Genomic DNA, 25,669 nt, shown 5'->3' with positions numbered 1-25,669 from the left:
TGAGAGAGAAGATGTGGATTCAGGTAGTCAGGAGTGTGGGGAAGGATATGGAAGTAGTTGGGAATGGGAAACCATGATCAAAATAAAAAGACAAAAAATTTCTTTGCCCCCAAAACAAGTTAATCTTCCTGCTTTTAAAACTCAGTATTTCCCCTCTTCCCATTTGTCAGGAAAATTTAATTCTTTGTGCCATAAAAGCTAAAACAGGTCATCTTTGGCATTGTGATGATGTGGAAGACTTGTTTCCTATTTCTTAAGTTTGTCTCATATTACCTTGATCAATGGCATCTATCAATATGAATGGCCAGTATAAAATATGCTTAATTCTTTTCTTTTAAAAATTATTTTTAAATTGCATGCATGATGTGTATGTATGGTCAATGTGCACCAATGTGCTTTTGGAAGCCAAGGTTGATTTGGGATGCCTTCCACTAACAACCATCTCCCCAATTCTTTCAATATTTCTTGAAAGAAGGGAATGAATTAATGAATATAAAGTATTCAGCACAGTGCTTTTTTGATAAGCAATGATGATAATGATGGTGATTTAAAACTTCACTGGGACAGGTTCAAGCATGACGGAAACTTGAGCCCTATTCTATCTAGAACTTATCTTTTTATGTTCATTCACTGCCTTCATTATATCAGTCTCTGGATTTCTGGCTTGACTGACATTTCTTCCATGGCATTATCCAGCAACAACTCTGAAGCTCTTGTTTCTGACTTCCTCCTCATCTGCTTCCCTAACTATCAGACCTGGCAGCACTGGCTGTCCCTGCCCCTCAGCCTCCTCTTCCTCCTGGCCATGGGGGCCAATGCCACCCTTCTCATCACCATCAGGATGGAGGCCTCTTTGCACGAGCCCATGTACTACCTGCTCGGCCTTCTCTCCCTGCTGGACCTTGTGCTCTGCCTCACTGTCATACCTAAGGTCCTGGCCATCTTCTGGTTTGACAACAGGTCCATCAGCTTCTCTGCCTGCTTCCTCCAGATGTTCGTCATGAACAGTTTCCTGACAATGGAGTCCTGCACCTTCATGGTCATGGCCTATGACCGCTATGTGGCTATCTGCAAGCCTCTGCAGTACCCATCCATCATCACTGACCAGTTTGTGGTTAGGGCCGCCATCTTCATTATAAGCAGGAATGCCTTTTTTTCTCTACCTGTCCCCATCCTTTCTGCCAGGCTGAAGTACTGTGCTCAGAACATCATCAAGAACTGCATCTGTACCAACCTGTCTGTGTCTAAACTCTCTTGTGATAACATCAGCCTCAATAAACTCTACCAGCTTGTAGCAGGTTGGACCCTGCTTGGCTCTGACCTCATCCTCATAGTTATCTCCTACTCTTTTATCTTCAGTGTTGTGCTCAGGATCAAAGCTGAGGGAGCTGTGGCGAAGGCCCTCAGCACCTGTGGCTCCCACTTCATCCTCATCCTCTTCTTCAGCACAGTCCTGCTGGTGCTGGTCATCACTAACCTGGCCAGGGAGAGGATTCCCCCGGATGTCCCCATCCTGCTCAACATCCTGCATCACCTCATCCCCCCAGCTCTGAACCCCATTGTGTATGGGGTGAGAACCAGGGAGATCAAGCAGGGAATCCGAAACCTGCTTAGGAGGTGGTAAACAGCACCCAGTCACCTTCAGAACTCTTAATAAATAGTCGGAAATAGGAAACCATTCTTATATTGGAAATAAATTAACATTTCAAATTCCTAAATGACTTCGACTCTGATTTTTACAAACATCTTAGGCATCGTGAAAACCATTCACTTAGGAATTCTTTTCTCCACTGCAGCTTTAAAGGAAAAATTGCTATGAACAATGAACACAAGTTTTCATGACATTCAGGAAAATGACTTCCAGGATTTGTAAGGGACACAGAATCATTTCCTGTCTGATTCAGTGTGGCAGAACCCTGCCTGGGTTTTGTGCCATAAAGGGATATTTTGGGCAAAACAGACAGTGGTGTGAGATGTATCACTCTTGGGGTGGAGCTCTTTTATTTAATTAAATTTTTATTTTTTACATCAATTAATTTGCTTTGTATCTCAGCTGTAGCCCCCTCCCTCATTCCCTCCCAATCCCACCCTCCCTCCTTCATCACCTCCCTGCCCCTTTCTAAGTCCACTGATAGGGGAGGTTCTCCTCCCCTTCCATCTGACCCTAGCTCATCAGGTCTCATCAGGACTGGCTGCAATGTCCTCCTCTGTAGCCTAGTAAGGCTGCTCCTCCCTCAGGGGGAGGTGCCAAAGAGCCAGCCACTGAGTTCATGTCAGAGACAGTTCCTGTTCCCCTTACTAGGGAACCCACTTGGATACTGAGCTGCCATGGGTGGAGTTCTTTATCCTGAGCACATCAGCTCTTTTATTTTTGGAAGATGTGCCTTTCGGTGGCTCCTGGATACGTACCTCTCTTTATCTGCTGTACTCCTCCCTCCCAGACCCAGGCCAGTCTCACTTTATACATATCTGATGGAAGAGACTTCATATTTTTAAATTAAAAGTATTTGTTTGTGTTATGTGTATAAGTGTTGTGCCTGCCAGGCCGCCCAGTATCTGGGGAGGCCAAAGAGAGCACTGGATCTCAAATGTAGAAATAGAGACGGTTGTTAGGTCCCACGTGGGTGTTGGGAGCTAATCTTGGGTCCTGTGCAAGAACAGAAGCCACCACTGAGCTAGCACTCGTTACAGATTTAGAACTTTTCATCCAGTTTCTGATGTCAGCTGTGTCTACTCACAACCCATCCCAGGTACAAAAGAGATGATTTGTCTGTCAGTTCCACTACCTGCGGCCTCACCATCTGTCTTGAGCAGTGCTTGATAAAGAGTACCCACAGTTTCCTGCCCTCCCAATGGGTCCAGTGCTGAACTTTCAGATCAGAAAACATATAACCTCATACAGATTGGGCAGGTCATATGTAGGAGTATGTACACATATGCATGCCATAACAATAAAAATGTCTAGTGAATTTGAAAGAGAGCATGCAAAGGTACATGGGTGTTTGCAGGGAAGAAAGAGAAGAGAGAAATACTGTAACTATATTGGAATCTCAAAAAGAAGTAGAAAGAAAAAAGTGATTGACCGTGTGTTGGATATGCTGATTTCTCTGAATTGATCATTATTCACTACACACATAAAGTAAAACACACATTGTTCTTTACAAATACGTACAAATATATTGTGTGTCAATAGAAATATGTGATATTTCTTTCATTAAACTAATATTTACAAAACAGATGTGTTCAATTTGTTGTCTTGTTCTTTCTTTCCACTAAGAAAAATACAAACATTTAAAAGGTCTGGAGGGGACAAGAGCTCCACAGGGAGAACTCAGTGTCCAAGTGGGTTCCCTAGTAAGGGGAACAGGGACTGTCTCTGACATGAACTCAGTGGCTGGCTCTTTGATCACTCACCCCCCCGGGGGGGGGGCAGCCTTACCAGGCCACAGAGGAAGACAATGCAGCCAGTGCTGATGAGACCTGATAGGGTCAGATGGAAGGGGAGAAGGGCTTTTCCTATCAGTGGACTGGGGTAGAGGCATGGGAGGAGATGAGGGAGGAAGGGTGGGTTTGGGAGGGGATGAGGGAGGGGGATACAGCTCTGAGACAAAGTAAATAAACTGTAATTTAAAAATATATTTAAATTTAAAAAACGCAAACCAATTTAAAAATAAGTTTACCATATAAAAACATAAATTTTACTTAAACATCTTATTATTTCAAGGGTGAGTTGCATACAGTCCCTGCTTCACTTCCATGCACTATATGTAAGTAGGAAAGTAGCATCTATGTTACAGTGAATGCTGGTATTCCACACTGAATATTCTGACTGTTTTAAGGGACCGTTTGTCACAGAGGAGCCGTTGATCTGCATTTGATTGCACTTAGAGGTTTTGAAGACACTCTAAGCAGTGAGTCAGGCTGAGACTCATCGTTCTCATTCCAGATAGTGTTGTGTGATCAGTTATTGGGAGAAAGCAGGAACGATGGCATAACTAGAGCTGTCATGTACTTCTCCCATCTCCCAATCCTTCTGTCAAAAGTGGAGAATTATTGGGGTTGGGAAGAATGGTAAGAAGAAAGGGAAATATTCATAAGCAAAGCTGTCCAGATACATTTCAATAGACTATTAAGCCACGTGCCTGTGGGTATTCTCTGCAAAGACAACTAGAAGTAAGAATGTTCACTGTAGAAAGACTTTTTCTCATATACTCCACACTAGCAATGAGCTTTTGTCTGAGTCCTCTATAGCCAATAATTGTAATGAACTAATAATTTTAATTAACGTAAAATTAAAAAGGCATTTATAATTATTAATTATAAACAATTATAATTAATAATATTAATAATTAGAATGTATTCAAATTTATGTTTTTGTGTAGTGAGTACTCAGGAGCACTCACTGGCAGATCTGTCGAGTCTTCACCCCATAAACAAGAGGATTGAGGGCAGGTGGCACAAGGAGATAGAGCGTAGCCAGCAGAACATGGACATGATGGGGAACATGGTGGCCAAAGCGGTGAGTGAGGAAGGAAAACATTCCGGGCACATAGAAGATGAGAATGACACAAACATGAGACCCACACGTGCTGAAGGCCTTGAGTCTGGCTTCACCCCCTGGGACCTTCAGCACAGCCTGGAGGATGAGGGCATAGGAAATGCCAATGGCTAGAACATCAAGCCCAACAACCAGCAGTGCCACTGACAGCCCATAGGCTCGATTCACTGTGGTCTCAGAACAGGCCAGCTTTACCACGGCCATGTGCTCACAATAGGCATGGCTTATAACAGTGGCTCTGCAGAAGACAAGCTTCTGCAACAGGATGGGGAAGGGGATGAGGAGGACCAGTCCGCGCACCAGCACCACCGTCCCAATGCGCCCTATAATCCCTGGATGCAGGATGGTGGAATGGCGCAGTGGGTGGCAGATGGCGACATAGCGGTCCAGGGCCATGGCCACAAGTATGCCTGACTCCATGGAGGAGAAGGAGTGAATGAAGAACATCTGAGTCAGGCAGACAATGTACCCAATCTCATGGGCATGAGCCAGGAGCACTGTGAGGGCTTTGGGTGCAGTGGAGGAGGCCAAGACCAGGTCAATTGCAGCAAGCATGGCCAGGAAAAGGTACATGGGTTGGTGCAAGGATGAGTCAGCCCAGATGATGCAGATAACAGTCACATTGCCCACCAGAGCAAGGAAGTAAAGGACACCCAGGGGCAGCGCTATCCAGTGCTGGCTTTCCCCCAAGCCTGGAATCCCTACTAGGAAGAAAGGGGCCTGAGGTTGCCTCCAGCTGGAATTGCTGAGGGTCATGATCAGCAGAGCAGAGGAAGTAGACTGGAAAGACCCCAGAGTCATGATGTCTCCATTCTTGATGTGCTAAGACATGTGCAGATCCGGGTACCCAGTTCTTCAGAAGAACACGGTGACTGAAGCTGCAACCCGGGGGAATGAAGGCAGCTTCAAGGAAGAGAAGCCTTTCTGGTTGCAGATGCTTTACAGCTGAGTCTTCCACACATCTGAACAGGTCGAGTCCAGCTGTATTGTGGGACAAGAGTAAACACTGAACACAGCTGCCTTGAGCGAGATGGTAACTCCGCCACTAATGGCTTCTATTTCGAAACTGTCAGCTTACAAGTTCTGTCCTTACTGGCTGTGTAGGAAGTGCTGAAGGTGACACTGTCTGTCACTTTAACACTCCTCTCCTGCAGCCTCAGGACACAGTACTCCACAGTTGTTCCTGCCGTGGTCCACATCCCCAGTCTCCACCTCATTACATGTCTGCTCCGGAGTTCCTGAACCCCTCCTTCCTCTTCTCTGTCGACTCACCATGGCAAGACTTTAACTAGTATCTATTTTATATTGTAGTATAAAACTTTGGCAGGCACTCAAAATTTCTAATCCTTTATTTCTCATGTAAGAATAAAATAATATTATCCATGTGACTTGTTGTAAATACCTAGCAAGTAATGCATTCAAAATATAGATTCATATTCTACAAATTGTAGGTACTGTTATTAACACTAATAATAAAAGATGATTAAGATCAAAATTCCAAATATATTTTAAATTTTCTTGGCAGTGAAGATGCTCCTGTGTTTCAAACGTTTCATATGTCTGTCTCTTGCTGTCATATAATAATTCATTACCACTGTCTCTATGCATGTTAAAAACAGGCACAGAAAAAACATGCTGTTTAGCCCGGTCCATGCGATTCACTCCTCCACAGTTACAACAAAAATATGGGGTGACATGTTTGTGACTTTCTATCTCCACTAAGAGGCAGATGCACTCTAAAACAGGATTAATGTCTGCAGGGGCTCAGACACAGATCTATAAGGTCAGGCACAACTGAGTTCTTCCATTTGCGCATCAATACATTATTCTGAATGACTTTTCCATAAATCAGTAGTGACTATAACAATGCCCTGAGACTCTCCATATAACAGCTATAAAGTGCCAATAGCCTATGAGAACATATTTCCCAGTCTGTTTTTCTTCACCATTCACCTTAAAGGAATAGTGATAGTTCTGTTGAGAGCTCCATGGAAATCTATCCAAGCACAAAAATTCACCCATGAGTATTTAGTATCCCACACAAAGAGAAAGTTTATTCTCTTTCTTTGCCATGCCCTTCTGATGCGAGCCTAGCCTGCTTTTCCACCGTTCAGCAGAGAAGCAATAGCACCACTGTGCTTTGCAGAAGTGTGTCCTTGTCTTTTACAGGAGCACTCTCAGGGGTTCTGAGGGGGAATGGTGCTGTTCTTCAGCACCGGCTGCCTCTTTGTGCTCTGTGGCTTGTGTGCCCAGGGTAAAAGCCTGAAGATGCTGTGTAAGTAAGTGGCCCTTTGTGAGCCTTGCAAAAACCAGAAAAGCCTTTGTCTCCAGGAATCTGAAGAGATAAATGCAGGATGTGGAAGACAGTTAGAAAAGGACTGGACTGTGTTTCCTCACATCATGCAGATCCAGCCCAACCCGTCTGTCTTTTTTCAAGTCGTGCTTGAGTTCTGTAGGGCAATGTGACGTGTCTCTTTTTGTTCCCAATTCTCACTGTTGTGTCCCTGATTACCTTGCACTGTAAGACCACCCAACCCCTGAAGAGTGGGGTCGAAGCCTGACTTATGGGAGACTTCCCAGAGCACAGTGTTTAAGTTATGCAATAAATAAGGTCTTAAAAGACCTGACATTGTGGTAACTTGATGAAGAAGAGGCTGGACTTCAGAGACAGGACCATCACGGTAAACAGAAGAGTGTCTACTGAGAGTTGACCACTGAGCCTTGGTGAGCCCATCCTATGTGACACTGTGCTGCTTTATGGGAGAATGGGCTCTGCTGGATCTAGCTGTAAGAGACAGGAACAGTGTTCTAGATGTGTAGAGAGAAGCAGGGGTTTGGTCATTGGAGTCGCTTCTTAGGCTGCCTCTAGAGGGCAGGAAGGCCCCTCTCTGGGCTGTGACCTGACTCTCCTTAATCTCCTGAACAGTGGCCTGGACTCCATGGAAGTGTGGAAAAGGGAAAGAGACAAGAACACAGCCTCAGGTGCAGAAAGAGTGGGTCTGTGATAACTCCCTGATGTAACAGGAAGAGAGCAAAGCACTCAGAGGCATGGCTTCACCTAACACATCTCAGAGAACCTAACAAGTCGGGCAGGACACTCTCTTCTTTGTCTCTGGGCTGTCCTCAAGCATGTGTCTTTGCAAGCTTTGTGTCAGCAGTGAGGGAGACTCAGCAACACAGGGAGAACTTGGAAAGGGTGAATCTTGCCAGGCTCAGGAAGGTTCTGCTAAGCCTTCCCCCTCAGCTCCAAAGCTTCCAGGCACCTGTCCAGCCTCCACAGTGACACAGTGGTCTAGCTTTGGAGGGGTGAGGAGGGAGACTTTGTGCTGCATAGCACTTCCTGAATGTTGAAGAGAAAAGTAACACATCACTCAAGACCTGCACAGCTAAAGCTTCTGAAATTGTAAACACGATTAGTAGCCTCCTCCTGTGCCAGTGTGCTGTGAGGATGAGAAAATGTGAATGTACAGAAAGGCCTGTGAGTGTCTCCAGCTGACCAGGAGGTTTAGTGAGATGGCTAGGTGTCTGTGCACTAGCAGTTAAATCCAGCAATGTGTCTTCCGTGATCTCTGTGTCTATGTGCTTATCTCTCCCTGACAGTGCCTCTGCCAGACCTGGAAAGAACAAACATTCTGACTCAAGGGGAAAACTATTAAGAGGTGCTGGGCTGGAGAGAAAGGTCAGCCAATCAGATGTCTGCAGTGCAGGCACTGTGGGCAGAGACAGAGGATGCTCGACCTCACAGACCAGCCTGAGTCAGCGAGGTCAGGGTCCAAAACCATGAGGAGCAGAGAGAGCGAGGAAGACCCCTGTCATCTACCTCTGGCTTCCTCATGCAGATGCACCATGTGCAGAAGTGCAAACACCCACAAAACCATGTATGTACAGCACATGCACGCACACACATGCATGTCCACACAGGCATGTCCACACAGGCATGCACACCCACCTGCATACATGCAAACGTGCACATAAGCAAATTACCAAGATGTTTCAAACTGGTGTTATTTTCAGAGTTATAGTTCTATTAACCAAGCTGAGAAAGAACCATTGCCACAGAGCTGTGAAAAAAATCAGCCGTCAGTAGGCTGCTCAACACTAAATACTAAATCTGACCACATTTTCCACAGCCCAAGTTCTGTGCTTCATCTGGTTTCTGGTTGTGAAAGTTATGAAAGTTCTTTCCTGATGACTCCTGAAAGGAGCGACCATGACTGTGAACAGGCTCTGGGAAATGGTGTTAATACAAATTGCTAGGTGACGGAGGACTCACAGCACATCTGGTCAAAGCCTAAGTTAGCCGTCAGCCTGGCCGCAGATGCATGGGATGAGTCAGCTTCCTAGAAGGATGGGTGGATGGGCAGGACACAGGGCTAGTGGAGGTACCTGCCCGGAGCTGTGTGGTGAGGCTGTGACCCCTAAGCCTGAACATCCTGAGGGCTGCACTAGGAAATGCATGCTCTGTGAGCCATGAGCCTCAAATTACTCATTCTCACAAACGAGTCATAGGCCCCGATTAAACAGGGTTTTTTTTTTTTTGCATTTATTTGGTGCTTCAATTCCAAGTGTTAGAAGCATAATTATTAGAAGTTTATTGTACCCATTTTCTTGTAGTTAAAGAAAAGGCTCCCTCATTCTAAGTTGTCCTAGCTCCTCAATTCAGCACATTCCCAAAGATTAGTGACTTAAGGACACAGAAATGTGTACCACTTTATCTCAAGTTTAAACAATACTAAACACTCACTCCAGCATACGGGGTTTATTGGGTTAGCCAATGCATCCAAGAAAATTGCGTCCCAGCGGACTTTCTCTGTCTACCAAGCCTCTGCTACACATTACATTTATTGCTCCCATATTTACTGCACAGTAAAGTATCCTCATCTAAATTTGCTCTACAAGAGTCTCTGTGATGAAGTCAGACCCAAGTAAATGCTGATTGCCTCAAATTGGAGCTTCATGGATATCACCATACCCATTGTTTACATGTTTATTTTTGGGGGGAACTAATGCTTCTGCTTATATTCCTTTCCTTTCTGTAGTCACCAACTATTTAATTGACGTTGGGTGGGAGATCACATGAAATGGAAGTTTCTGGTTTCTTTGAAGACTGAGTTTGTTATGTGATATTTTGCCAGGGCTGGCCTGTAAGAGGGTATGTGATGTTTTGCTGTGGGCTCTCACATGTGAGAGGCATGGCTTGGCCAGCTGAGAACATCCATGGTGGACTCTGAGGAGAGGACATATTTAGAGGCTCACGAGCAGCAAGACATCGCTTTTTGGATTAACATTGCTCACTGATCTTCGTGCCTTGACGCTTGACTCCGCAGAGAGAAATGTTCCAGAGAGCTTCTCCAGGCAATCTGACTGAGTCCTGCAGCGTTTATTGACTTCATGTTGATGCTTGGTGTTGGCCTTTGGACTGGACTGCTGGCATTCTAACTACTGAGTCTGATAAAAGCCTAAAGACACATTGGCCCTTATCAGCAGGAAGTGGATAAAAGAGGTCTATAGCTCTTTTCCCTACTAATCTCCTACCTAGGGTTGCCTGGGGCTGGGAGGGAGGCAAAGGTGCTTAAGAACCCTAAATAAAAAAGATTTGATGAAAAATCTAAGCCTACATGTGGTGCCCAATGTTACATCCATTCATTCATCACATAAATAGATATAGCTCTCAACTTTCTATTTTCTAGTTTTATAACGGTACAAAAATGATAAGCATTCATCCCAAGCCATATAGTTTTGAATTTTGATCTTTTCTAAGTCAGTGTGATAGCATTCTCTTGTAAGTGCTGGGCATTGTCACTGAAGTGTGATTTGAGGATAACCATGTGCTCACGAAAGGACAATGCTGAAATCTACAGTGCACTTTGCTAGTAATTCAATAAAACCTTTTGTGACTTGCAACATCTTTAATTTACAAGAGGTTTATTGGCTATCAAATCATCATAAATTGATGGTTTATATACTATTCCAGATGCTCTTCTAAGTGTTATCAAAAGAGAGAATGTGATACAACCACCTTGGGGTAATACATATTAAGTAGAGTGTAACATAAATATTATTGACAGAGTGTTGTAGTTTAAAGCTAAGGTGTGTTAGGCACACAGTGGGAAGTCCTTCCAGGTGTAGGGACTCAGAAAATACCTCCCTGATGCAAATCAACAACCAGAAGAATTGGTTAAAAGTGGAAGTACATGTGTGTCTTCCTCTATTGTTCTTTACCTCAATTGTTGGGTCTCTCAGTACACCTGGAGCCATTATTTTGGCTATACTGACTGAGCAGTAAAGCCCCAGCATCCACCTTTCTCCATCCCACTAGATCTGGGATTACAGATGTACACCTCCACACTTGGCCTTTATATGAGCATAAAGATGCAAACTCAGGTCCTGGAACTTGTTTAGCAAACACTTTACCCACCAAACCCCTTTCTCTGCTCAACTGAATGTATTTCAAAATTTGTACAATTTTCAGTTTAAGATTGTTCACTGTTATGCAACTCCATAAAAAAATCAAGAAGTGGGGCTACAGAGATGGCTCAGTGGTTAAGGGTACTGACTGCTCTTCCAGAGGACAGGATTCAATTCCAAGAACTCACATGGCAGCTCACAACTCTCATTAACTCCACAATCTGACACCCTCACACAGACATACATGCAGGCAAAACACCAATGCACATAAAATAAAGAATATATATATATATGTATATATATTTAAAATCCAAGAAGTGTCTCCATTACACTCCTCACTTAAACACATTTTTCTAAGAGTATTCTTCATCTTTAAATAGTCAAGGTCTTCACTCTAGAAATATTTGCTTTCAGATGTTCAGAATGGCTGATTAAAGTACCCTGTGTCATTTCTATTTACTTAACTTCCTTTTCTTCCCCAGCATTGCTTCCGTGTTGTGCTTGTCTTCTGTGGTTTCTTATCTAACTCCACGAGGAATAAGCTGTATGCTCCCAGTTCAGATGGCTGAAGTGGCCTTAGCCCCTGTGGCCATTGTGGAGAGAAGGGATGGGGTGGAGCTTAGGGCATGAAAATTCCCCTCAGCATCTCTGAGAAGCTGCTCTAAATAGTGCAACCAGCTTTCATAAATAGCAATGTGGAGCTGCTCTGGTAGCTGCTGATGTTGGCTCGGAATGAGGAATATTGCAGAAGAGATGGTGGTGTGTGTGGAGACATGGGTGTCTAATACAGGCAGAAGGACGCCTTCCAGTAGGATTACTGCAAGCCTGATATGCAAAACTTAGATTCTGTCAGCTTCTCAGAGTCAGGAACACTTCCACTTTCTGTTGGGTCTTCCATCTTCCAGTATGAGCTGTATAGTGAACATTTAGAAAACAAATATTATCAAGGTAAAGAGTCTTGAATTATATGTATACTTCATCATTGTCTATATGAGTCAGAATCTAGGAAGGTCTCAGCAAGTTTGTTATCAGCTACAGTGCAGCCTCCATACAAAAGTCTGCTGTCCATACAGGTGTCAGATGACTGAGGCACAGATATCCTGGCTCCTTGGTTGCTCTCCCCACCCTACCTTACATGTCAGTGCCATCTTGCCTCTTAGGCAGGATCAGATCATCTCTTCCATCGCTCAAGCCACCACATTCCTCTGGAGTTTCTAGACAGTATATTAATAGAATTCTTTACCATTGTTTTATTGTTCCAGGAAAATAATTTCATAACCAATTTAAAATGATAAAGATAACTTTGCATAAGAGAATTTATTTCTTTAAGCTTACTATCATCTAGCCAAGGTAAGTTTCTATAGTCTGAACAATAGGAAAGGATAAATATGTTTTTATTTGGATTTATATGTGAGGTTGCATTATTTCTAATTCAATTTCTACCTTTTAGATCTTCCCTGTTTTGCTTTACCTTATTAGCATTAATTTTGGTGCTAATTTCCAGATATTTCTTACACAAAAATAATGTGCCTAGTGCCACATTTGATGACATTTGAAAAATTTGCCATTCCAGAGTAAATAGTCAGTATGTTTGTTAATAAAAAGTAGATATAGATTCTCTGCTTTAAGGAAGGTGTTAGAGAAAAGCAGGATGTGGGTTGGGTGGTGGTTCCTGGGTTGCCGTTTGCTAGAGAGCCTGTCTTTGGAAGACATCTGTGTGATGGTCTGTGCTGGGACAAAGCATGTGTCGATTATCCCTGTCTTTTATGGGTTTCCATTCTGAAGCAAAGTAGATCAACTCACAAAAACTCCTGAAAGGGAGAGATATTTTTACTGTAATTTTCAATGGGAACCAGATAAAATACGTTCCCATATGCCGTCTACAAGTAAGAGATGGCATTGAATTAGCATCAAGATTACCTTGAGGTATTATCAAAGCGAAAGGACAAGTGCCCTTCAGGACTGTCTCACGCTGTGCCCAGTAGCTTTTGGGTGACACGTGGTTTATATTACATTTTTGCTCTAGACTTTACAGCGCTGGGAAGCCTGTGTAGGGTGATCATATAGTGGGCAAAACAGAAAGTAAATGAGTTTCTTTCTACCTCCAAGATGCCTTCGGCTACTCACACTTCCCCCTTGCCTTAGAGAAAGTCACTGCTATTCTACAGATAAGGAAGGGAAGCTGAGCATAGGAGACTTCAGCCCTCATCAGGAGCACTCAGTGTGCAGTTAAATTTCCAAGTGTGGGCTTTCTCAGAGCATTAAAAGTATAGTTTTATTGGGGCATATCCATCTAGTCTCAGAGAATAGCCCTGGTGTGGAAATCAAGTAAACCTTCAGTTCGTTAAATGTTTCGTAGGTCAGTTATTGCTTATGAGGCCAGCAACTAATGGGGAGCTGCTTAATGACTGTGGGAGAATTCACGGGAGTCAGTGACTACTATCCAAAAGCTGCTCCTGAAATCTCTTGTTCTCATTTTACCCATTGTCTGGGACATTAGAGGATGTCTTTGTCATATCTTATCACTGAGTCTGTTTTTTTTATGTCATCAAATGTCTCCAAAGAAGTCACCAGATACAGTCTAGTGATTCGCTGGGGTCTGGCTTCTGACTTTCCTGTGATAACTTCTCTTGGAAGAAGGAAAGTCCAGTGAAGTCTTCATGGCTGGTCAGCTTGAAGGCCTGAATATTTTGTTTCAGGGAAAGGAAAATCTAATAGGGAGAGATTACAGACTTCATGTTTTCACTACTGTGACTAAGAAAAAGTAGCTGTACTAACTTACTAACTATGCCTTTGCCCTTTGCTGTGTGGAATTAAACAACAATGGCATTTCATTTTAAGAATGCTGATAATATGATTTATTTATCAAGTTAGGCATAAAGAATTAAAAAGCAGCATAAACTGTTATTATCCAAATAAAACCAGGAAATACAGCTTTCTGTCAGTTCTTAGAGGCCATTTAGAGGACGGACGTACACGTGGGACAAGGCCAGATAAGCTCTTGTGATTTTAAAATTATTTATTTATTGTATGTGTGGGGCTGAGAAGTGTCCCAGGCAAGCCACGGCACATGTGTGAAAGATAAAGGAGAACCTGTGGGAGTCAGTTCTCTTCTTCCGCCATGTTGGTCCAGGGATTGAACTCAGGTAACCAGTTTGTCAGCAAGCGCTTTTACCTTCTGAGCCAACTCCTAGGCCCCCCTACTACATTTTATTGATTATCTGGGAAATATACTACCTCCTTGTGGATATTCATAGTGTGTGGATGATTTATATTTTATCTAGCCCCAAGGTTTTCTGGTGTCAGCCATGATCAGAAGGCAATACATGGAAGCACAAAGCAACACTTCCTCTATCCTGGTCTCTGACTTCCTCCTCATCTGCTTCCCTAACTATCAGACCTGGCAGCACTGGCTGTCCCTGCCCCTCAGCCTCCTCTTCCTCCTGGCCATGGGGGCCAATGCCACCCTTCTCATCACCATCAGGATGGAGGCCTCTTTGCACGAGCCCATGTACTACCTGCTCGGCCTTCTCTCCCTGCTGGACCTTGTGCTCTGCCTCACTGTCATACCTAAGGTCCTGGCCATCTTCTGGTTTGACAACAGGTCCATCAGCTTCTCTGCCTGCTTCCTCCAGATGTTCGTCATGAACAGTTTCCTGACAATGGAGTCCTGCACCTTCATGGTCATGGCCTATGACCGCTATGTGGCTATCTGCAAGCCTCTGCAGTACCCATCCATCATCACTGACCAGTTTGTGGTTAGGGCTGCCATCTTTGTGGCAGCCCGAAATGGAATTCTTACTATGCCGATCCCCATACTTTCTTCTCAACTGAGATATTGTGCACGAATTATCAAGAACTGCATCTGCACTAACATGTCTGTATCCAAACTCTCTTGTGATGACATCACCTTTAACAAACTCTACCAGTTTGTCATAGGCTGGACCCTGCTTGGCTCTGACCTCATCCTCATAGTTATCTCCTACTCTTTTATCTTCAGTGTTGTGCTCAGGATCAAAGCTGAGGGAGCTGTGGCGAAGGCCCTCAGCACCTGTGGCTCCCACTTCATCCTCATCCTCTTCTTCAGCACAGTCCTGCTGGTGCTGGTCATCACTAACCTGGCCAGGGAGAGGATTCCCCCGGATGTCCCCATCCTGCTCAACATCCTGCATCACCTCATCCCCCCAGCTCTGAACCCCATTGTGTATGGGGTGAGAACCAGGGAGATCAAGCAGGGAATCCGAAACCTGCTTAGGCGGTTATAAGAAATAAGATGAGTCATGGCCTGGGGACAGATACTGTTAATCGGAAACAGTGTCTGTGTTGCACAGAACATTTAAACATTGACTGTAAGAATAAGTATGGGTATCTGCTCCTCAAACTTCCACTGACACAATGTGAATGGTTCTCTACAGACCCATCTAGAGATCTGCAGCAGTCACATATGGTTGACATATGTGGCTTGACACACAAACTTGACATAAAGCATACGCAATCGGACTGGTTCTTAAATTGCATTAAAGATTCATACATGCACGCAAGGTGTTTATATTACATCACCCCTTCTAACTGAGCCCCCCATCAGCCTGTTCCCAACGTCATGTCTTTTTTTTCCCCTCAAAGCTCAAGTAATCCGATCAGAAAGAAAAACTTGGGGAATGGGTGGGCTGTCTGAAAAACTGTTTAGTCGATAAGATTGGCGTGGGGCTGGAGGCTGAGTATAGGACTTTGCACAGGGAAGCAAGTGCTCCATCAGCTACATCACATCCTAAGCATACGTCTTGAAAGGCACTCACGTTTCTAAGTCCCTTAAAACCTTCAGTGCACACGTGTAACTTTTAATTGTTAAGTAATCGTGTTGAAATAGGACCTGATGGAGTGAAGCTGAGTTCTATGAGACAGTAAAGCCACCACAGATATGAGGAGAATAAGAGCTGAGAGCTGAGCTGCCTGGGTTAGGCTTGGTTCCTGGCTTCTGTTGCACCCAAACCCTGAGGGTTTTGCATTGTGGCGTAATTTGAAAACTTCCATGGCCTCATCTATGTGAGAAGGACTTGCTATATTTTTCATATAATGTATAGATGTAATTTCAATAGTTTCAGCGCTTTCCTGCTTGTTAAATTGTTTGTGTGTACTTACATGTCAGATCTCCTGATTCTCCCTAATGCTGCTCATTCCTGTTTGCTGCTGTGAATGATGCCCTGACAGATCTTACTAACATTTTATTTGTTTATTGTTTAGTTGAACCAAACATTTATTTTGAAATTATGTCATATAGAAGTAAAGAGTGAATTAACATTACAGAACTAATTTGATTTTATTATTTTACATCAAACTTAACTTTGATTTTATTTCATTTTTTCTTTTTGTTGAAAATAGATTATTTTCACACAGTGGAGTCTGATTAGTCTCCTCTCTCCCCACCTTTCTTGGTTCCTTTCCTCTTCCCCTTCCATCCAGATTTACTCCCTTTCTGCCTCATTTTAAACAATAATCATCTAAGGAATAAAACCAAAACAAAATAACACAATATAAAACAAAAACAATTCAAACAGGAGAAAATAAGTGACTGGAAGAATAAGGGCAGAGGAAGCAGCATAAGAAAAATGTATAGACACAGAGATACATATGTTCTCAGACACAGGAAGCCCGTAAGACCACAAGACAAAGGACCTGTGGAGTTAAAAGCGATGTCACGGCACAACAGGTCGTGCTGGGCACACAGCCTATCTTAAGAGTGTCTTGTCTCCCCAGTGAGACTCCGCTAGATCGCGTTTTCAGTGGTTATCGCTTGGAGAGAGCTCCTGGGTTAGGGGAGGATGCCTGTGTTCCTTGCTCCTCTCACCTTGAGGACTCAGTGTGCTGCAGACTCCTGCGGGCCCTGTGTCTGCAGTGCCTCAGCCTCTGTGAGCTCATCTGAGCATCCAGTGCTGTTCAGTTAGTTTAGTTTCCTTGCTATCCTCCACCCTCGATGGCTTTTACACTTTTTCCATTTCCTCTTCCACAGGGTTCTTTGGGCCCTGAGGAGAAGGATTTGACAGAAACATCGTTTTTTGAACTGTTTTATCAATGTCTGACTTCATGTCATCCTCTCTGACTTTTCCATCAGATTTAAGTCACCATCTGTTCCCTCCCCCCCTTTTTTTTACTTGTTGTCTTGGATATATACATTTTTTTCTCTCTCTACGTTAAGACCAGCTTGTCAGTCACACAGCTGCAAGATCCAGGCATCTGAGTTGGTAGACTTTGCTAAACATGGATTCTAATACCTACAATCCAGGTCATACTCATACTGCAAGTGTTAGTGATGGCTTGATAGGTATTTCCAAGGATTAACTTATCAGAAGCCAGACCTCTTTTGGACAAGTAACTGAGAACTTCCTGTGTGTTATTTCTAAGGGTCACTTGAAATGCCTTTTGACACACTGATCTAGGATAATCTAACTGTTCTAAGGAGATTTGTAAATAAATTTAACATTTATATAATATTTCCTCTCATCTAAAATAGCTTTGATTTTCTTTCTGTTTCATAACATCAAAGTTTGATTCTAACCAAAAGATAGAATGCTTCAAACAATCTTCTATCATCCCTCCCTTCACACTCAGCTGTCGGTTCAGTTTTTTCTGAGATTATATCCCCCACTTACTGATAATCTTGCTTTAAGCGTATTCTCCTTTTAAAAACCTGACTCCACTTTGTTCACTTACAGACCATGCCTACCTTTCAGGCCTCTGTTATCCACGCACAATGCTGTCCTTCACTCACCAATGGAGTTAACTTGCCCCTCAGCCACGGGCCCATCCCTAAGCTCTGCCATGCGAAGTGCATTATTAATCTTCTCAACTTTACATAGTTTAGAGAAGCTGAAATAAAATGTTTTATGTGTTGCGGGTCTTTTCCTGGATAAAAGTGATTAAAACATCACATCTTGTTTCTTATTTCCTTTGACTGTTTCCTAGGGAAAGACTCATTATTTATATAATATATTAAAAAAAAAAAGCACCAAACAAAAGAAAAGAGAACAAAACTCCCATAACGTTCAGCTCAATGCAACCTCATATGTCACAGAACCCGAGACTTCTTCCCTTGGAAGGACACTGAATTTTTTGTAAACTCTGACATCTTTGATCTCAACTTAAGCTCTGGTTTTCTCATCTAAGAGGAAAACATTTACCTTCTTATCATATGATTGAAGGTCCTAGAAGACTTAATTCATGAGGTGATTCTCAACCAGACCTCAAATATGCAATTATCTTCTAAATGCAAACTCCTGGCTTCACTTTCATTTGCTTCTTAGATTCAAGTGCTGCTGATCTTTGTTTTCTAACACACTGCCTCACAGGACATAGGCCTGCCTGCCTGCCTGCCTGCTGTGCCTGCCTGCCTGCCTGCCTGCCTGCTGTGCCTGCCTGCTGTGCCTGCCTGCTGTGCCTGCCTGCCTGCCTGCCTGCTGTGCCTGCCTGCTGTGCCTGCTGTGCCTGCCTGCCTGCCTGCCTGCCTGCTGTGCCTGCTGTGCCTGCCTGCCTGCCTGCCTGCCTGCTGTGCCATTCATGGCCTCTAGTAGAGTTTCTTTCACTGGGTCATCATCATCTTCTTTTTTTTTTTTAAATTTTCTTTCTTTCTTTCTTTCTTTCTTTCTTTCTTTCTTTCTTTCTTACCATTTATTCACTTTGTATCCCCACTGCAGCCCCCTCCCTCTTCTCCTCCCAGTCCCACCCATTTGTGACAGAAGAGACAGGGATTTGGCAGTCCGTGTCCCGGGTATTTAGTGTATGGGTGGGTGTGGAGCAGCAGTAACTGGAGAGGACGGGAACTCCACAAGGAGAGCAACAAAACCAGAAATTGAACACAGGGGTCTTCCCAGAGACTCATACTCCAACCAAGTACCATGCATGGAGTTAACCTAGAACCCCTGCACAGATGTAGCCCATGGCAGTTCAGTGTCCAAGTGGCTTCCATAGTAATGGGAAGAGGGACTGTCTCTGACAGGAACTGATTGGCCTGCTCTTTGATCACCTCCCTCTGAGGGGGAAGCAGCCTTACCAGGCCACAGAAGATGACAATGCAGCCACTCCTGATGTGATCTGATAGACTAGGATCAGAAGGAAGGAGAGGAGGACCTCCCCTATCAGTGGACTTGGGGAGGGGCATTCGTGAAGAAGAGGGTAGGAGGGTGGGATCGGGAGGGAAGGAGGGAGGGGCTTATGGGGGGGGATACAAAGTGAATAAAGTGTAATTAATAAAAATAAAAAATAATAAAAGAAATTATTTAGATTAGTACTGGTAGGAATATAGGCAAGAAGTTGTGTTTTTGTAGCTACAACACTTCCATAACTAGAGCTCATGAGCACCTGATCACTCAAAGCATTTTATGTATTATTATTGTTATTGTTATTATTATTACTTATTATTATTTTGTATTTTGAAATACAAGGAAGGTAATATTGCTGTAATGGGCAATTGTGTGGATCTCAGCCTTGAGCACCAGTAAATGAGAAGCAAGTTAATCATGTATTATGTGTAAAGTATTAATTAGCTGAATAAGATATTAACTTGGACATATATGGGTACCTTTAGAAATACGCACTCCAGGCTTCACAGGCATGAACACAAGCTGTGAAGCATGAACCCTTTGTTACTCTCGGAGCATGGTTAATCTGCCTCTAGCTTCTCAAATGCCTCCACAATATTTATTCCAGAAAAATCAGGGCAGATTTCAAATATTCTTTTGTGATGTCCATGGAGGCTTGTGAGGGAACAAAACAACTCGACGAAGTTTCTATTATTTCTATATAGTACTTCAGCTAGAATGTATGTAATGTACCTTATCTTGTTTTAGTAACAGTGCATATATCCTTGCTTCAGCCAAAACTTATGTTTCATTCTCCCACATCTTCATCTTATTTTGACTCTTACATGTTTCATGAAGTCACAGTCCTAGATGAAATCATGTTTTCCTCTCAGTTACTGCTGCCTCACACCCACCCACACACTAAATACCCGGGACACGGACTGCCAAATCCCTGTGTCTTCTGTCACCTTTGTCTGTCTTCTACTGACCAAGTGTCTCCTACACCTCACTCTCCAGACTTCAGGTCTCAGGGGCGGCTCAGAGCAGGGAAGCAGCCACAGTAAGGCAAAACTGCCCTCATGTTCAAATGCTCAGCATTCCTGTGTGGAAGGCCCAGGACTTGAGTGAGCTTCCTGAGACAGCAGCAGAAGTAGCCAGCAATGGTGAGAAGCCACATGGGCATTAGTTGAATTTTAATGTTCTGTGCTAATTTGTGTTGCCATTTAGCAGCCTGAGTCACTAATTCCACCATGTTTCCCTAAGCACAAGCCACGTGTCACTGTTTACAGATGATCTCTTCAATGTGAGATTCAGTTGCCACATCAGTTATGAGGAGAGGGCTCCTAAATTATGACAAATTAGCTCATTAAGGAAGTGAATTACTCCCTCTTCTCACAGGTATGTGAGCATGAACATCAGCCATATCCTAATTCTACCTTAAGTATCTTAGCTCTAAAAACGTTCTTCTCACTTTACATACCAGGTAAGCACTGTTCTCACTCCTGATCATGACTTCTCCTGTGCATATAGACCCAGAAGAGGTAAAGATAAGTAATATGTTAATTCTACTTTTAATCCTCTTAAGGGCCATTGTACCATTTTCTATAATGGCAGTAGTGGTTTATATTACCAACAGCAATATATATATATTGTCCCTGATATCTGGAATTGTTACCATCATTTCCTATTTTTCCCTTGGTGATGGTTATTCTAACAGGACTGAGATAGACTCTCAACTTAGTTTTCCTTGGATTTCCCTCGTCACTGGGGCTGGAGCGATGGTTCAGCAGTTAAAGGCACACACTGGTCTTGCTGAGGACACAAGTTCGGCTCCAGCATCCATGCCAGGTGGCTTTTAATCCCCTGTAACCCCAGGTTTCGGGACTCCAACACTCTCTTCTGGGATCTGTAAGCACTGTACTCTTGTGCAAATACCCTCCCTTCCCCACATACAAATGATTAAGATAAAATGATGTAAAAACCATGCATGTTCTCTGCCCCTCAGCGATACTCCTTCCCGTTGGAAGCAGTACATTTAAGCTTTTGCTATACCCAGTCATCTCCAGAGAGACCATATACGACTTTAAAGCAGAAATCTATTTGTTTGTTTATTTACATTAGATGTGTCTTTGTATCTTCAGAGAGACAGGATCCCATGGGAGCAACATCTCCAAACCTGAGTCTTTCCAGTCACAGGAGAGTGGTTAATACATAGCTAACATTTTTATAAAAGCCAAACACCAAAGCCACAAGCTCAGGACCAGTGAGAAGTTGACGAGCCACACGTTCTGTCCAAACAATGGTGTGGTCAAATCTGCTCTCAGAGGAAACTTAGTAAGTTCTTCAGGAACTGTGCTTCAGAAAACCAAGTTCCAGTGATCCTTGAAGTTTGCCCTTTGACTTTGTTATGTATTTCAGGATGTTATTACGCCCTGTGAATGTTAGTACATGAAGACACTGAGGACAATTGGTGTCAGAAGAACTTGAGTAGCCAGGTTGTGGGTCAGCTGACCCCATAGGGCATGTCTGTATTCTTGCTCACTGACAGAAACAAAAAGGAAGGAAACCCAAATTGTCTTCTGTCTTTATGTGCTTTGATCCTCCCAAGAAAGGTGGCTACCTTGATTTGATGGTATGTGCATGGTCTTTTAAAAATTCTTTATTATTAGTTACAATTTATTCACCTTGTATCCCAGTTGTAGCTTCCTCCCTTATCTCCTTCTGGTCCCACCTCCCCCCCCTCCTTCTTCCTCTTCTATCTCTCTTCCCTAGTCCACTGATAGGGGAAGTCCTCCTGTCTTCTCTGGGTCCTTTTATATCCCTCCTCTTCTATAAGCCTCCCTGCACTCTGTGAAAAGTTTGGCTGTGAGGTTTGCATCTGCTTCGATCCCCTGCTGGTTGGAGTCTTTTAGGGGACATCTGTGTGTTTCGTCTGGGATGCCCACTGGAACCTCATGGAGCATCAGCAGGTACACAGCTGAAGGCAATAACTCTTCGTTCTTTAATCTCTCCAGAGTGTATTGTTCCGAAGTTAGGGCAAGGTCCCCTAAGTCTCCCCTCTGTCCACTCCTGGTTATTGATGGGAATCTTCTCATTCAGACCAGCATGCCACTGTAGTTGTTGAGAGTCCATGTTGACCAGAAGATGTCCTCTAGCAGCTCTTTTCTCTGTACGGTGGCTCACACCTGTACCTCTCTGTACCTTCTTGTACCCTGTTCCCCGAGTCTTGAAGGGGATGGTATCAAGGTCTTGTTTAGGGATGAGCACTAGCCAACCACCATTCATTCTCTGGACCAGCAGGAGCAAGTCTCTTCTTCCATCACTGGTCATCAGAAAGACGGGCTTCTCCAGGAAAGGTTCATAGTGGTAAGTGTCCGTGGGCTCCTCCAGGAAAGGTTCATAGTGGTAAGTGTCCGTGGGCTCCTCCAGGAAAGGTTCATAGTGGTAAGTGTCTGCGGGTGTAAACATATCTTAGAAGGTAATCAGTGCTGTGGCAGTTTATTCAAACAACAGAACTGAGTCCTCACCTCATTCTATGCCCTTCACCGTCGTGGTCTTCTCAGTGGATTTACAACGTCAGGTATGGATTCTCTGCTGTGGAATGGGCCTCAAAAGCAGAGAGTGGCAAGCTACCCCCAAACAGCAATGACAAGATAGTACAGGCGCTCACACCTTGCTTGTCAGGCTGTCATCACACTTTGCATAGCTTGGCCCTTACCCCAGCCAGCACATGGCACATTCTGTAAGTATGAAAGGTAGAAGGGAGGGAGGAGGCTTCTATTTCAGCCCCAGCTTGTGTCTTTGTATCATGGAGCTGAGTATGTTTCACCAATAAATGATGTTTTACTCTCTGCTTCATTTACAGTTTGCTGTGTGTTAGGCAGTAGGAAAAGAAAAGAGACGTTTAAAGTGATAAACAAAAAAAAAAAATCACTTTTTCTGAGAAGTGGAGCTTTTGATAGAAGTATGATGGGAGCAAGCAAGAGTTCATTATTTGGGGACAGAAGGGTTCATTCTAAGGGAAAGGAACGACGCAAGTGAAGCTCAGAGTGATTTACACAGAGAGAAATGCCCTCTAAGTGTGGCTGCACCTGAGACCAAGCTTCGAGCTTCATCTTAGAACATATAGAAAGGAAGTTATTTTCAGTTATGAGTGCTAATGAAAATTTCTTAAGATATTTTGGTTCTGTTGCTCTCCATGTGGAGCTCCTGTCCCCTCCAGGTCTCTCTATCTCCCCCTTCTTTCATAAGATTCCCTGCACTCTGCCCCTGCACAGATGTAGCCCATGGCAGCTCAGTGTCCATGTGGGCTCTCTAGTAATGGGAACAGGGACTGTCTCTGACATGAACTCAGTAGCCTGCTCTTTGATCACCTCCCCCTGGGGGGGGTACAGCTTTACCAGACCACAGAGAAAGACAATGCAGCTAGTCCTGATGAGACCTGCTAAACTAGGATCAGATGGAAGGGGAGGAAGACCTCCCCCATCAGTGGACTGGGGGAGGGACATGGGTGGAGATGAGGGAGGGAAGGTGGGGTTGAGAGGGGATGAGGGAGGGGGCTACAGAGGGGCTACAAAGTGAATAAAGTGTAATTAATAAAAAGAGAAAATTACTGCAGAAGAAAGTTGTGTGGTCCAAATAGAAGGAAATGGAATACGTTATTCTGTTGATGAACACTGGAACCCTTGAACTGTTGCCTGTTTCTTTTCAGATACTTTCAGCCTTACCTGCCATCATGATATCCTCTCCCAACAACACAGGGACCCAGGTGACAGAATTTCTGCTGATCTGCTTCCCAGGGGTGCAGGACACACAGCACTGGTTATCCGTCATCTTGGCTCCTCTCCTGGTTTTGGCTCGTACAGCCAACTTTGTGTTGTTGTTCACCATCCACCAGGCAGCATCTCTGCATGCGCCCATGCGCTATCTGCTTGCCATCCTCTCTGTGCTTGATGTCATTCTCTGCCTCACGGTCATCCCCAAGGTCAGACCCTCCAGGCCTCTCAGTTTTCACCTTCAGCTATGTAGGTCTTTGTTTTCCTTGTGTGAATCCTCTTATTCCTGAAGAAAAATGCTCAGTGTGTCACTCCACCCTTATGCCTGATCCCTCTCAGCTTCAAGCTGTGTTGCCGCTTATTCTTAATGCCAACTTTTGAAGCATTATCTCCCAGTGTATGCCTCCTTTCCTGATGACTGTTAGTTATATTTTAAAATCCAAACTTCTCCTTAATTATAGGGATACTCTCGTTGTTTCTAAAATTTCCTATTCCCTCTATCCAAGAGATGTAGAATTTACTCACTAAAGTTGAATTGGCTTTGTATGTCATGTGCTTGGGAAACGTGCTGGGAAAGATTCTTTAAAGTATGAAGGGATGGAAGAGCGTCCCAGTGTAGACATTGGATTTACTGTCTTTGATCCTCCTTGGACTCATGTGTCATTAGATGGCAGATGACTCCCCTGGAACTGGGTTAGAATCAAGGAGTTCAACTGAAGAGAGATATGAATAAATGCTTTTACAATAAAAGCTTGATCTAGACTTAGAACAAAGTATAAACTAGAGTGTGTAGATCAGCAGTTCTCAGTCTGGTGGGGGGGGGATGCCTTTGAGGGTTGACTGAACCTCTCACAAAGGTCACATATCAGATATCCTGCACATCACCTGTTTACATTACAATTCATAACAATAGTAAAATTACAGTTTTAAAGTAGCAACAAAAATAATTTCACGGTTGGGGGTTACTGTGACTTGAGGAAGTGTATTAAAAGGATCTCAGCGTCAGGGAGGTTGCCGTGAATCAACGCAGACATGGGAAGTTTTCCCACTTAGAATATATCCTCAAGGTTTTAGGACTTGGGTGGTTTTAACCATTTACCTTGCGGATTTCCTAGGTGTTTTAGGATGATAACGAATGCACAGAAACTTGAGAATGGTAATTCCGGCTGGTCCTGCTTATCTTCTGGTTCAACATGAAACCCGTCAGCTTTGCGGGCTGCTTTCTGCAGATGTTCATCATGAACACCTTCTTACCTATGGAATGCTCTACCTTTCTGGTCATGGCTTATGATCGCTATGTGGCCATCTGCCATCCACTGTGCTACCCATCCATCATCACAGAGCAGTTTGTCATTACTGCAGCCGTTTTTATTGTTTTCCGCAATCTTCTAGCTACACTGCCCGCTCCAGTTCTGGCTGTTAGACTCAATTACTGTGCCAGCAATGTGGAGAACTGCATTTGTGCCAATATTTCTGTAGCAAAGCTTTCTTGTGGGGACATTCACCTAAATAAGCTCTATCAGTTTGTGAGTGTTTGGTGTCTACTAGGTTCTGACCTGGTGCTCATCTTGCTTTCTTACTGCTTTATCTTGAGGGTTGTTATGTGCCAGCAGTCAGGAGGGGCAGTCACCAAGGCCTTGAGTACTTGCGGTTCACATCTCATCCTTATACTTTTCTTCTACACACTTTTGCTAGTCTTCATCTTCACAAACAAGGCAGGAAAGAAGATACCCTCAGAGGTACCGATTCTCCTCAGTGTGCTGCATCATCTCATCCCACCTGCCCTCAACCCCATTGTGTATGGAGTACGAACCCAGAAAATCAAGCAGGGGATCATCAAACTACTCAACCACTAG

The 25,669-nt window shown here is 43.8% G+C and overlaps 4 protein-coding genes across 4 annotated transcripts; 3 read left to right on the top strand and 1 right to left on the bottom strand.

The window, feature by feature from the left end:
* Nucleotides 1–682: 682 nt before the first annotated feature.
* On the top strand, nucleotides 683–1,624 carry LOC129669287 (olfactory receptor 56A4). Its single transcript, XM_055597449.1, has one exon. It carries the CDS (start codon nucleotides 683–685, stop codon nucleotides 1,622–1,624), a length of 942 nt encoding a protein of 313 aa, XP_055453424.1.
* Nucleotides 1,625–4,399: 2,775 nt separating this feature from the next.
* LOC129669244 (olfactory receptor 52L1-like) lies at nucleotides 4,400–5,359 on the bottom strand. The gene has a single exon (XM_055597410.1). It carries the CDS (start codon nucleotides 5,357–5,359, stop codon nucleotides 4,400–4,402), a length of 960 nt encoding a protein of 319 aa, XP_055453385.1.
* An 8,915-nt stretch (nucleotides 5,360–14,274) lies between these two features.
* On the top strand, nucleotides 14,275–15,231 carry LOC129669285 (olfactory receptor 56A4-like). Its single transcript, XM_055597447.1, has one exon. The coding sequence runs from the start codon at nucleotides 14,275–14,277 to the stop codon at nucleotides 15,229–15,231; it is 957 nt and encodes a 318-aa protein (XP_055453422.1).
* An 8,542-nt stretch (nucleotides 15,232–23,773) lies between these two features.
* On the top strand, nucleotides 23,774–25,669 carry LOC129669243 (olfactory receptor 56A4-like). The gene is made up of 2 exons (XM_055597409.1): nucleotides 23,774–24,021; nucleotides 24,982–25,669. The coding sequence occupies exons 1-2, from the start codon at nucleotides 23,774–23,776 to the stop codon at nucleotides 25,667–25,669; spliced, it is 936 nt and encodes a 311-aa protein (XP_055453384.1).

The sequence above is a fragment of the Psammomys obesus genome, unplaced genomic scaffold, assembly GCF_907164565.1.
Source record: "Psammomys obesus unplaced genomic scaffold, mPsaObe1.curated_primary_1811, whole genome shotgun sequence".
Classification (NCBI taxonomy): Eukaryota; Metazoa; Chordata; class Mammalia; order Rodentia; family Muridae; genus Psammomys; species Psammomys obesus.
Note: the sequence above shows the minus strand (reverse complement) of the source record. Positions and strands in the feature narration are given on the sequence as shown.

What these genes read in the sequence shown, in the direction of transcription:
- LOC129669287 (XM_055597449.1), top strand. Translation starts at nt 683, where the DNA reads ATGGCATTATCCAGCAACAACTCTGAAGCTCTTGTTTCTGACTTCCTC.
- LOC129669244 (XM_055597410.1), bottom strand. Translation starts at nt 5,359, where the DNA reads ATGACTCTGGGGTCTTTCCAGTCTACTTCCTCTGCTCTGCTGATCATG.
- LOC129669285 (XM_055597447.1), top strand. Translation starts at nt 14,275, where the DNA reads ATGATCAGAAGGCAATACATGGAAGCACAAAGCAACACTTCCTCTATC.
- LOC129669243 (XM_055597409.1), top strand. Translation starts at nt 23,774, where the DNA reads ATGATATCCTCTCCCAACAACACAGGGACCCAGGTGACAGAATTTCTG. An exon ending in TGCCTCACGGTCATCCCCAA is followed by an intron (nt 24,022 to 24,981) that starts GGTCAGACCCTC and finishes GTAATTCCGGCT; the next exon opens with GGTCCTGCTTATCTTCTGGT.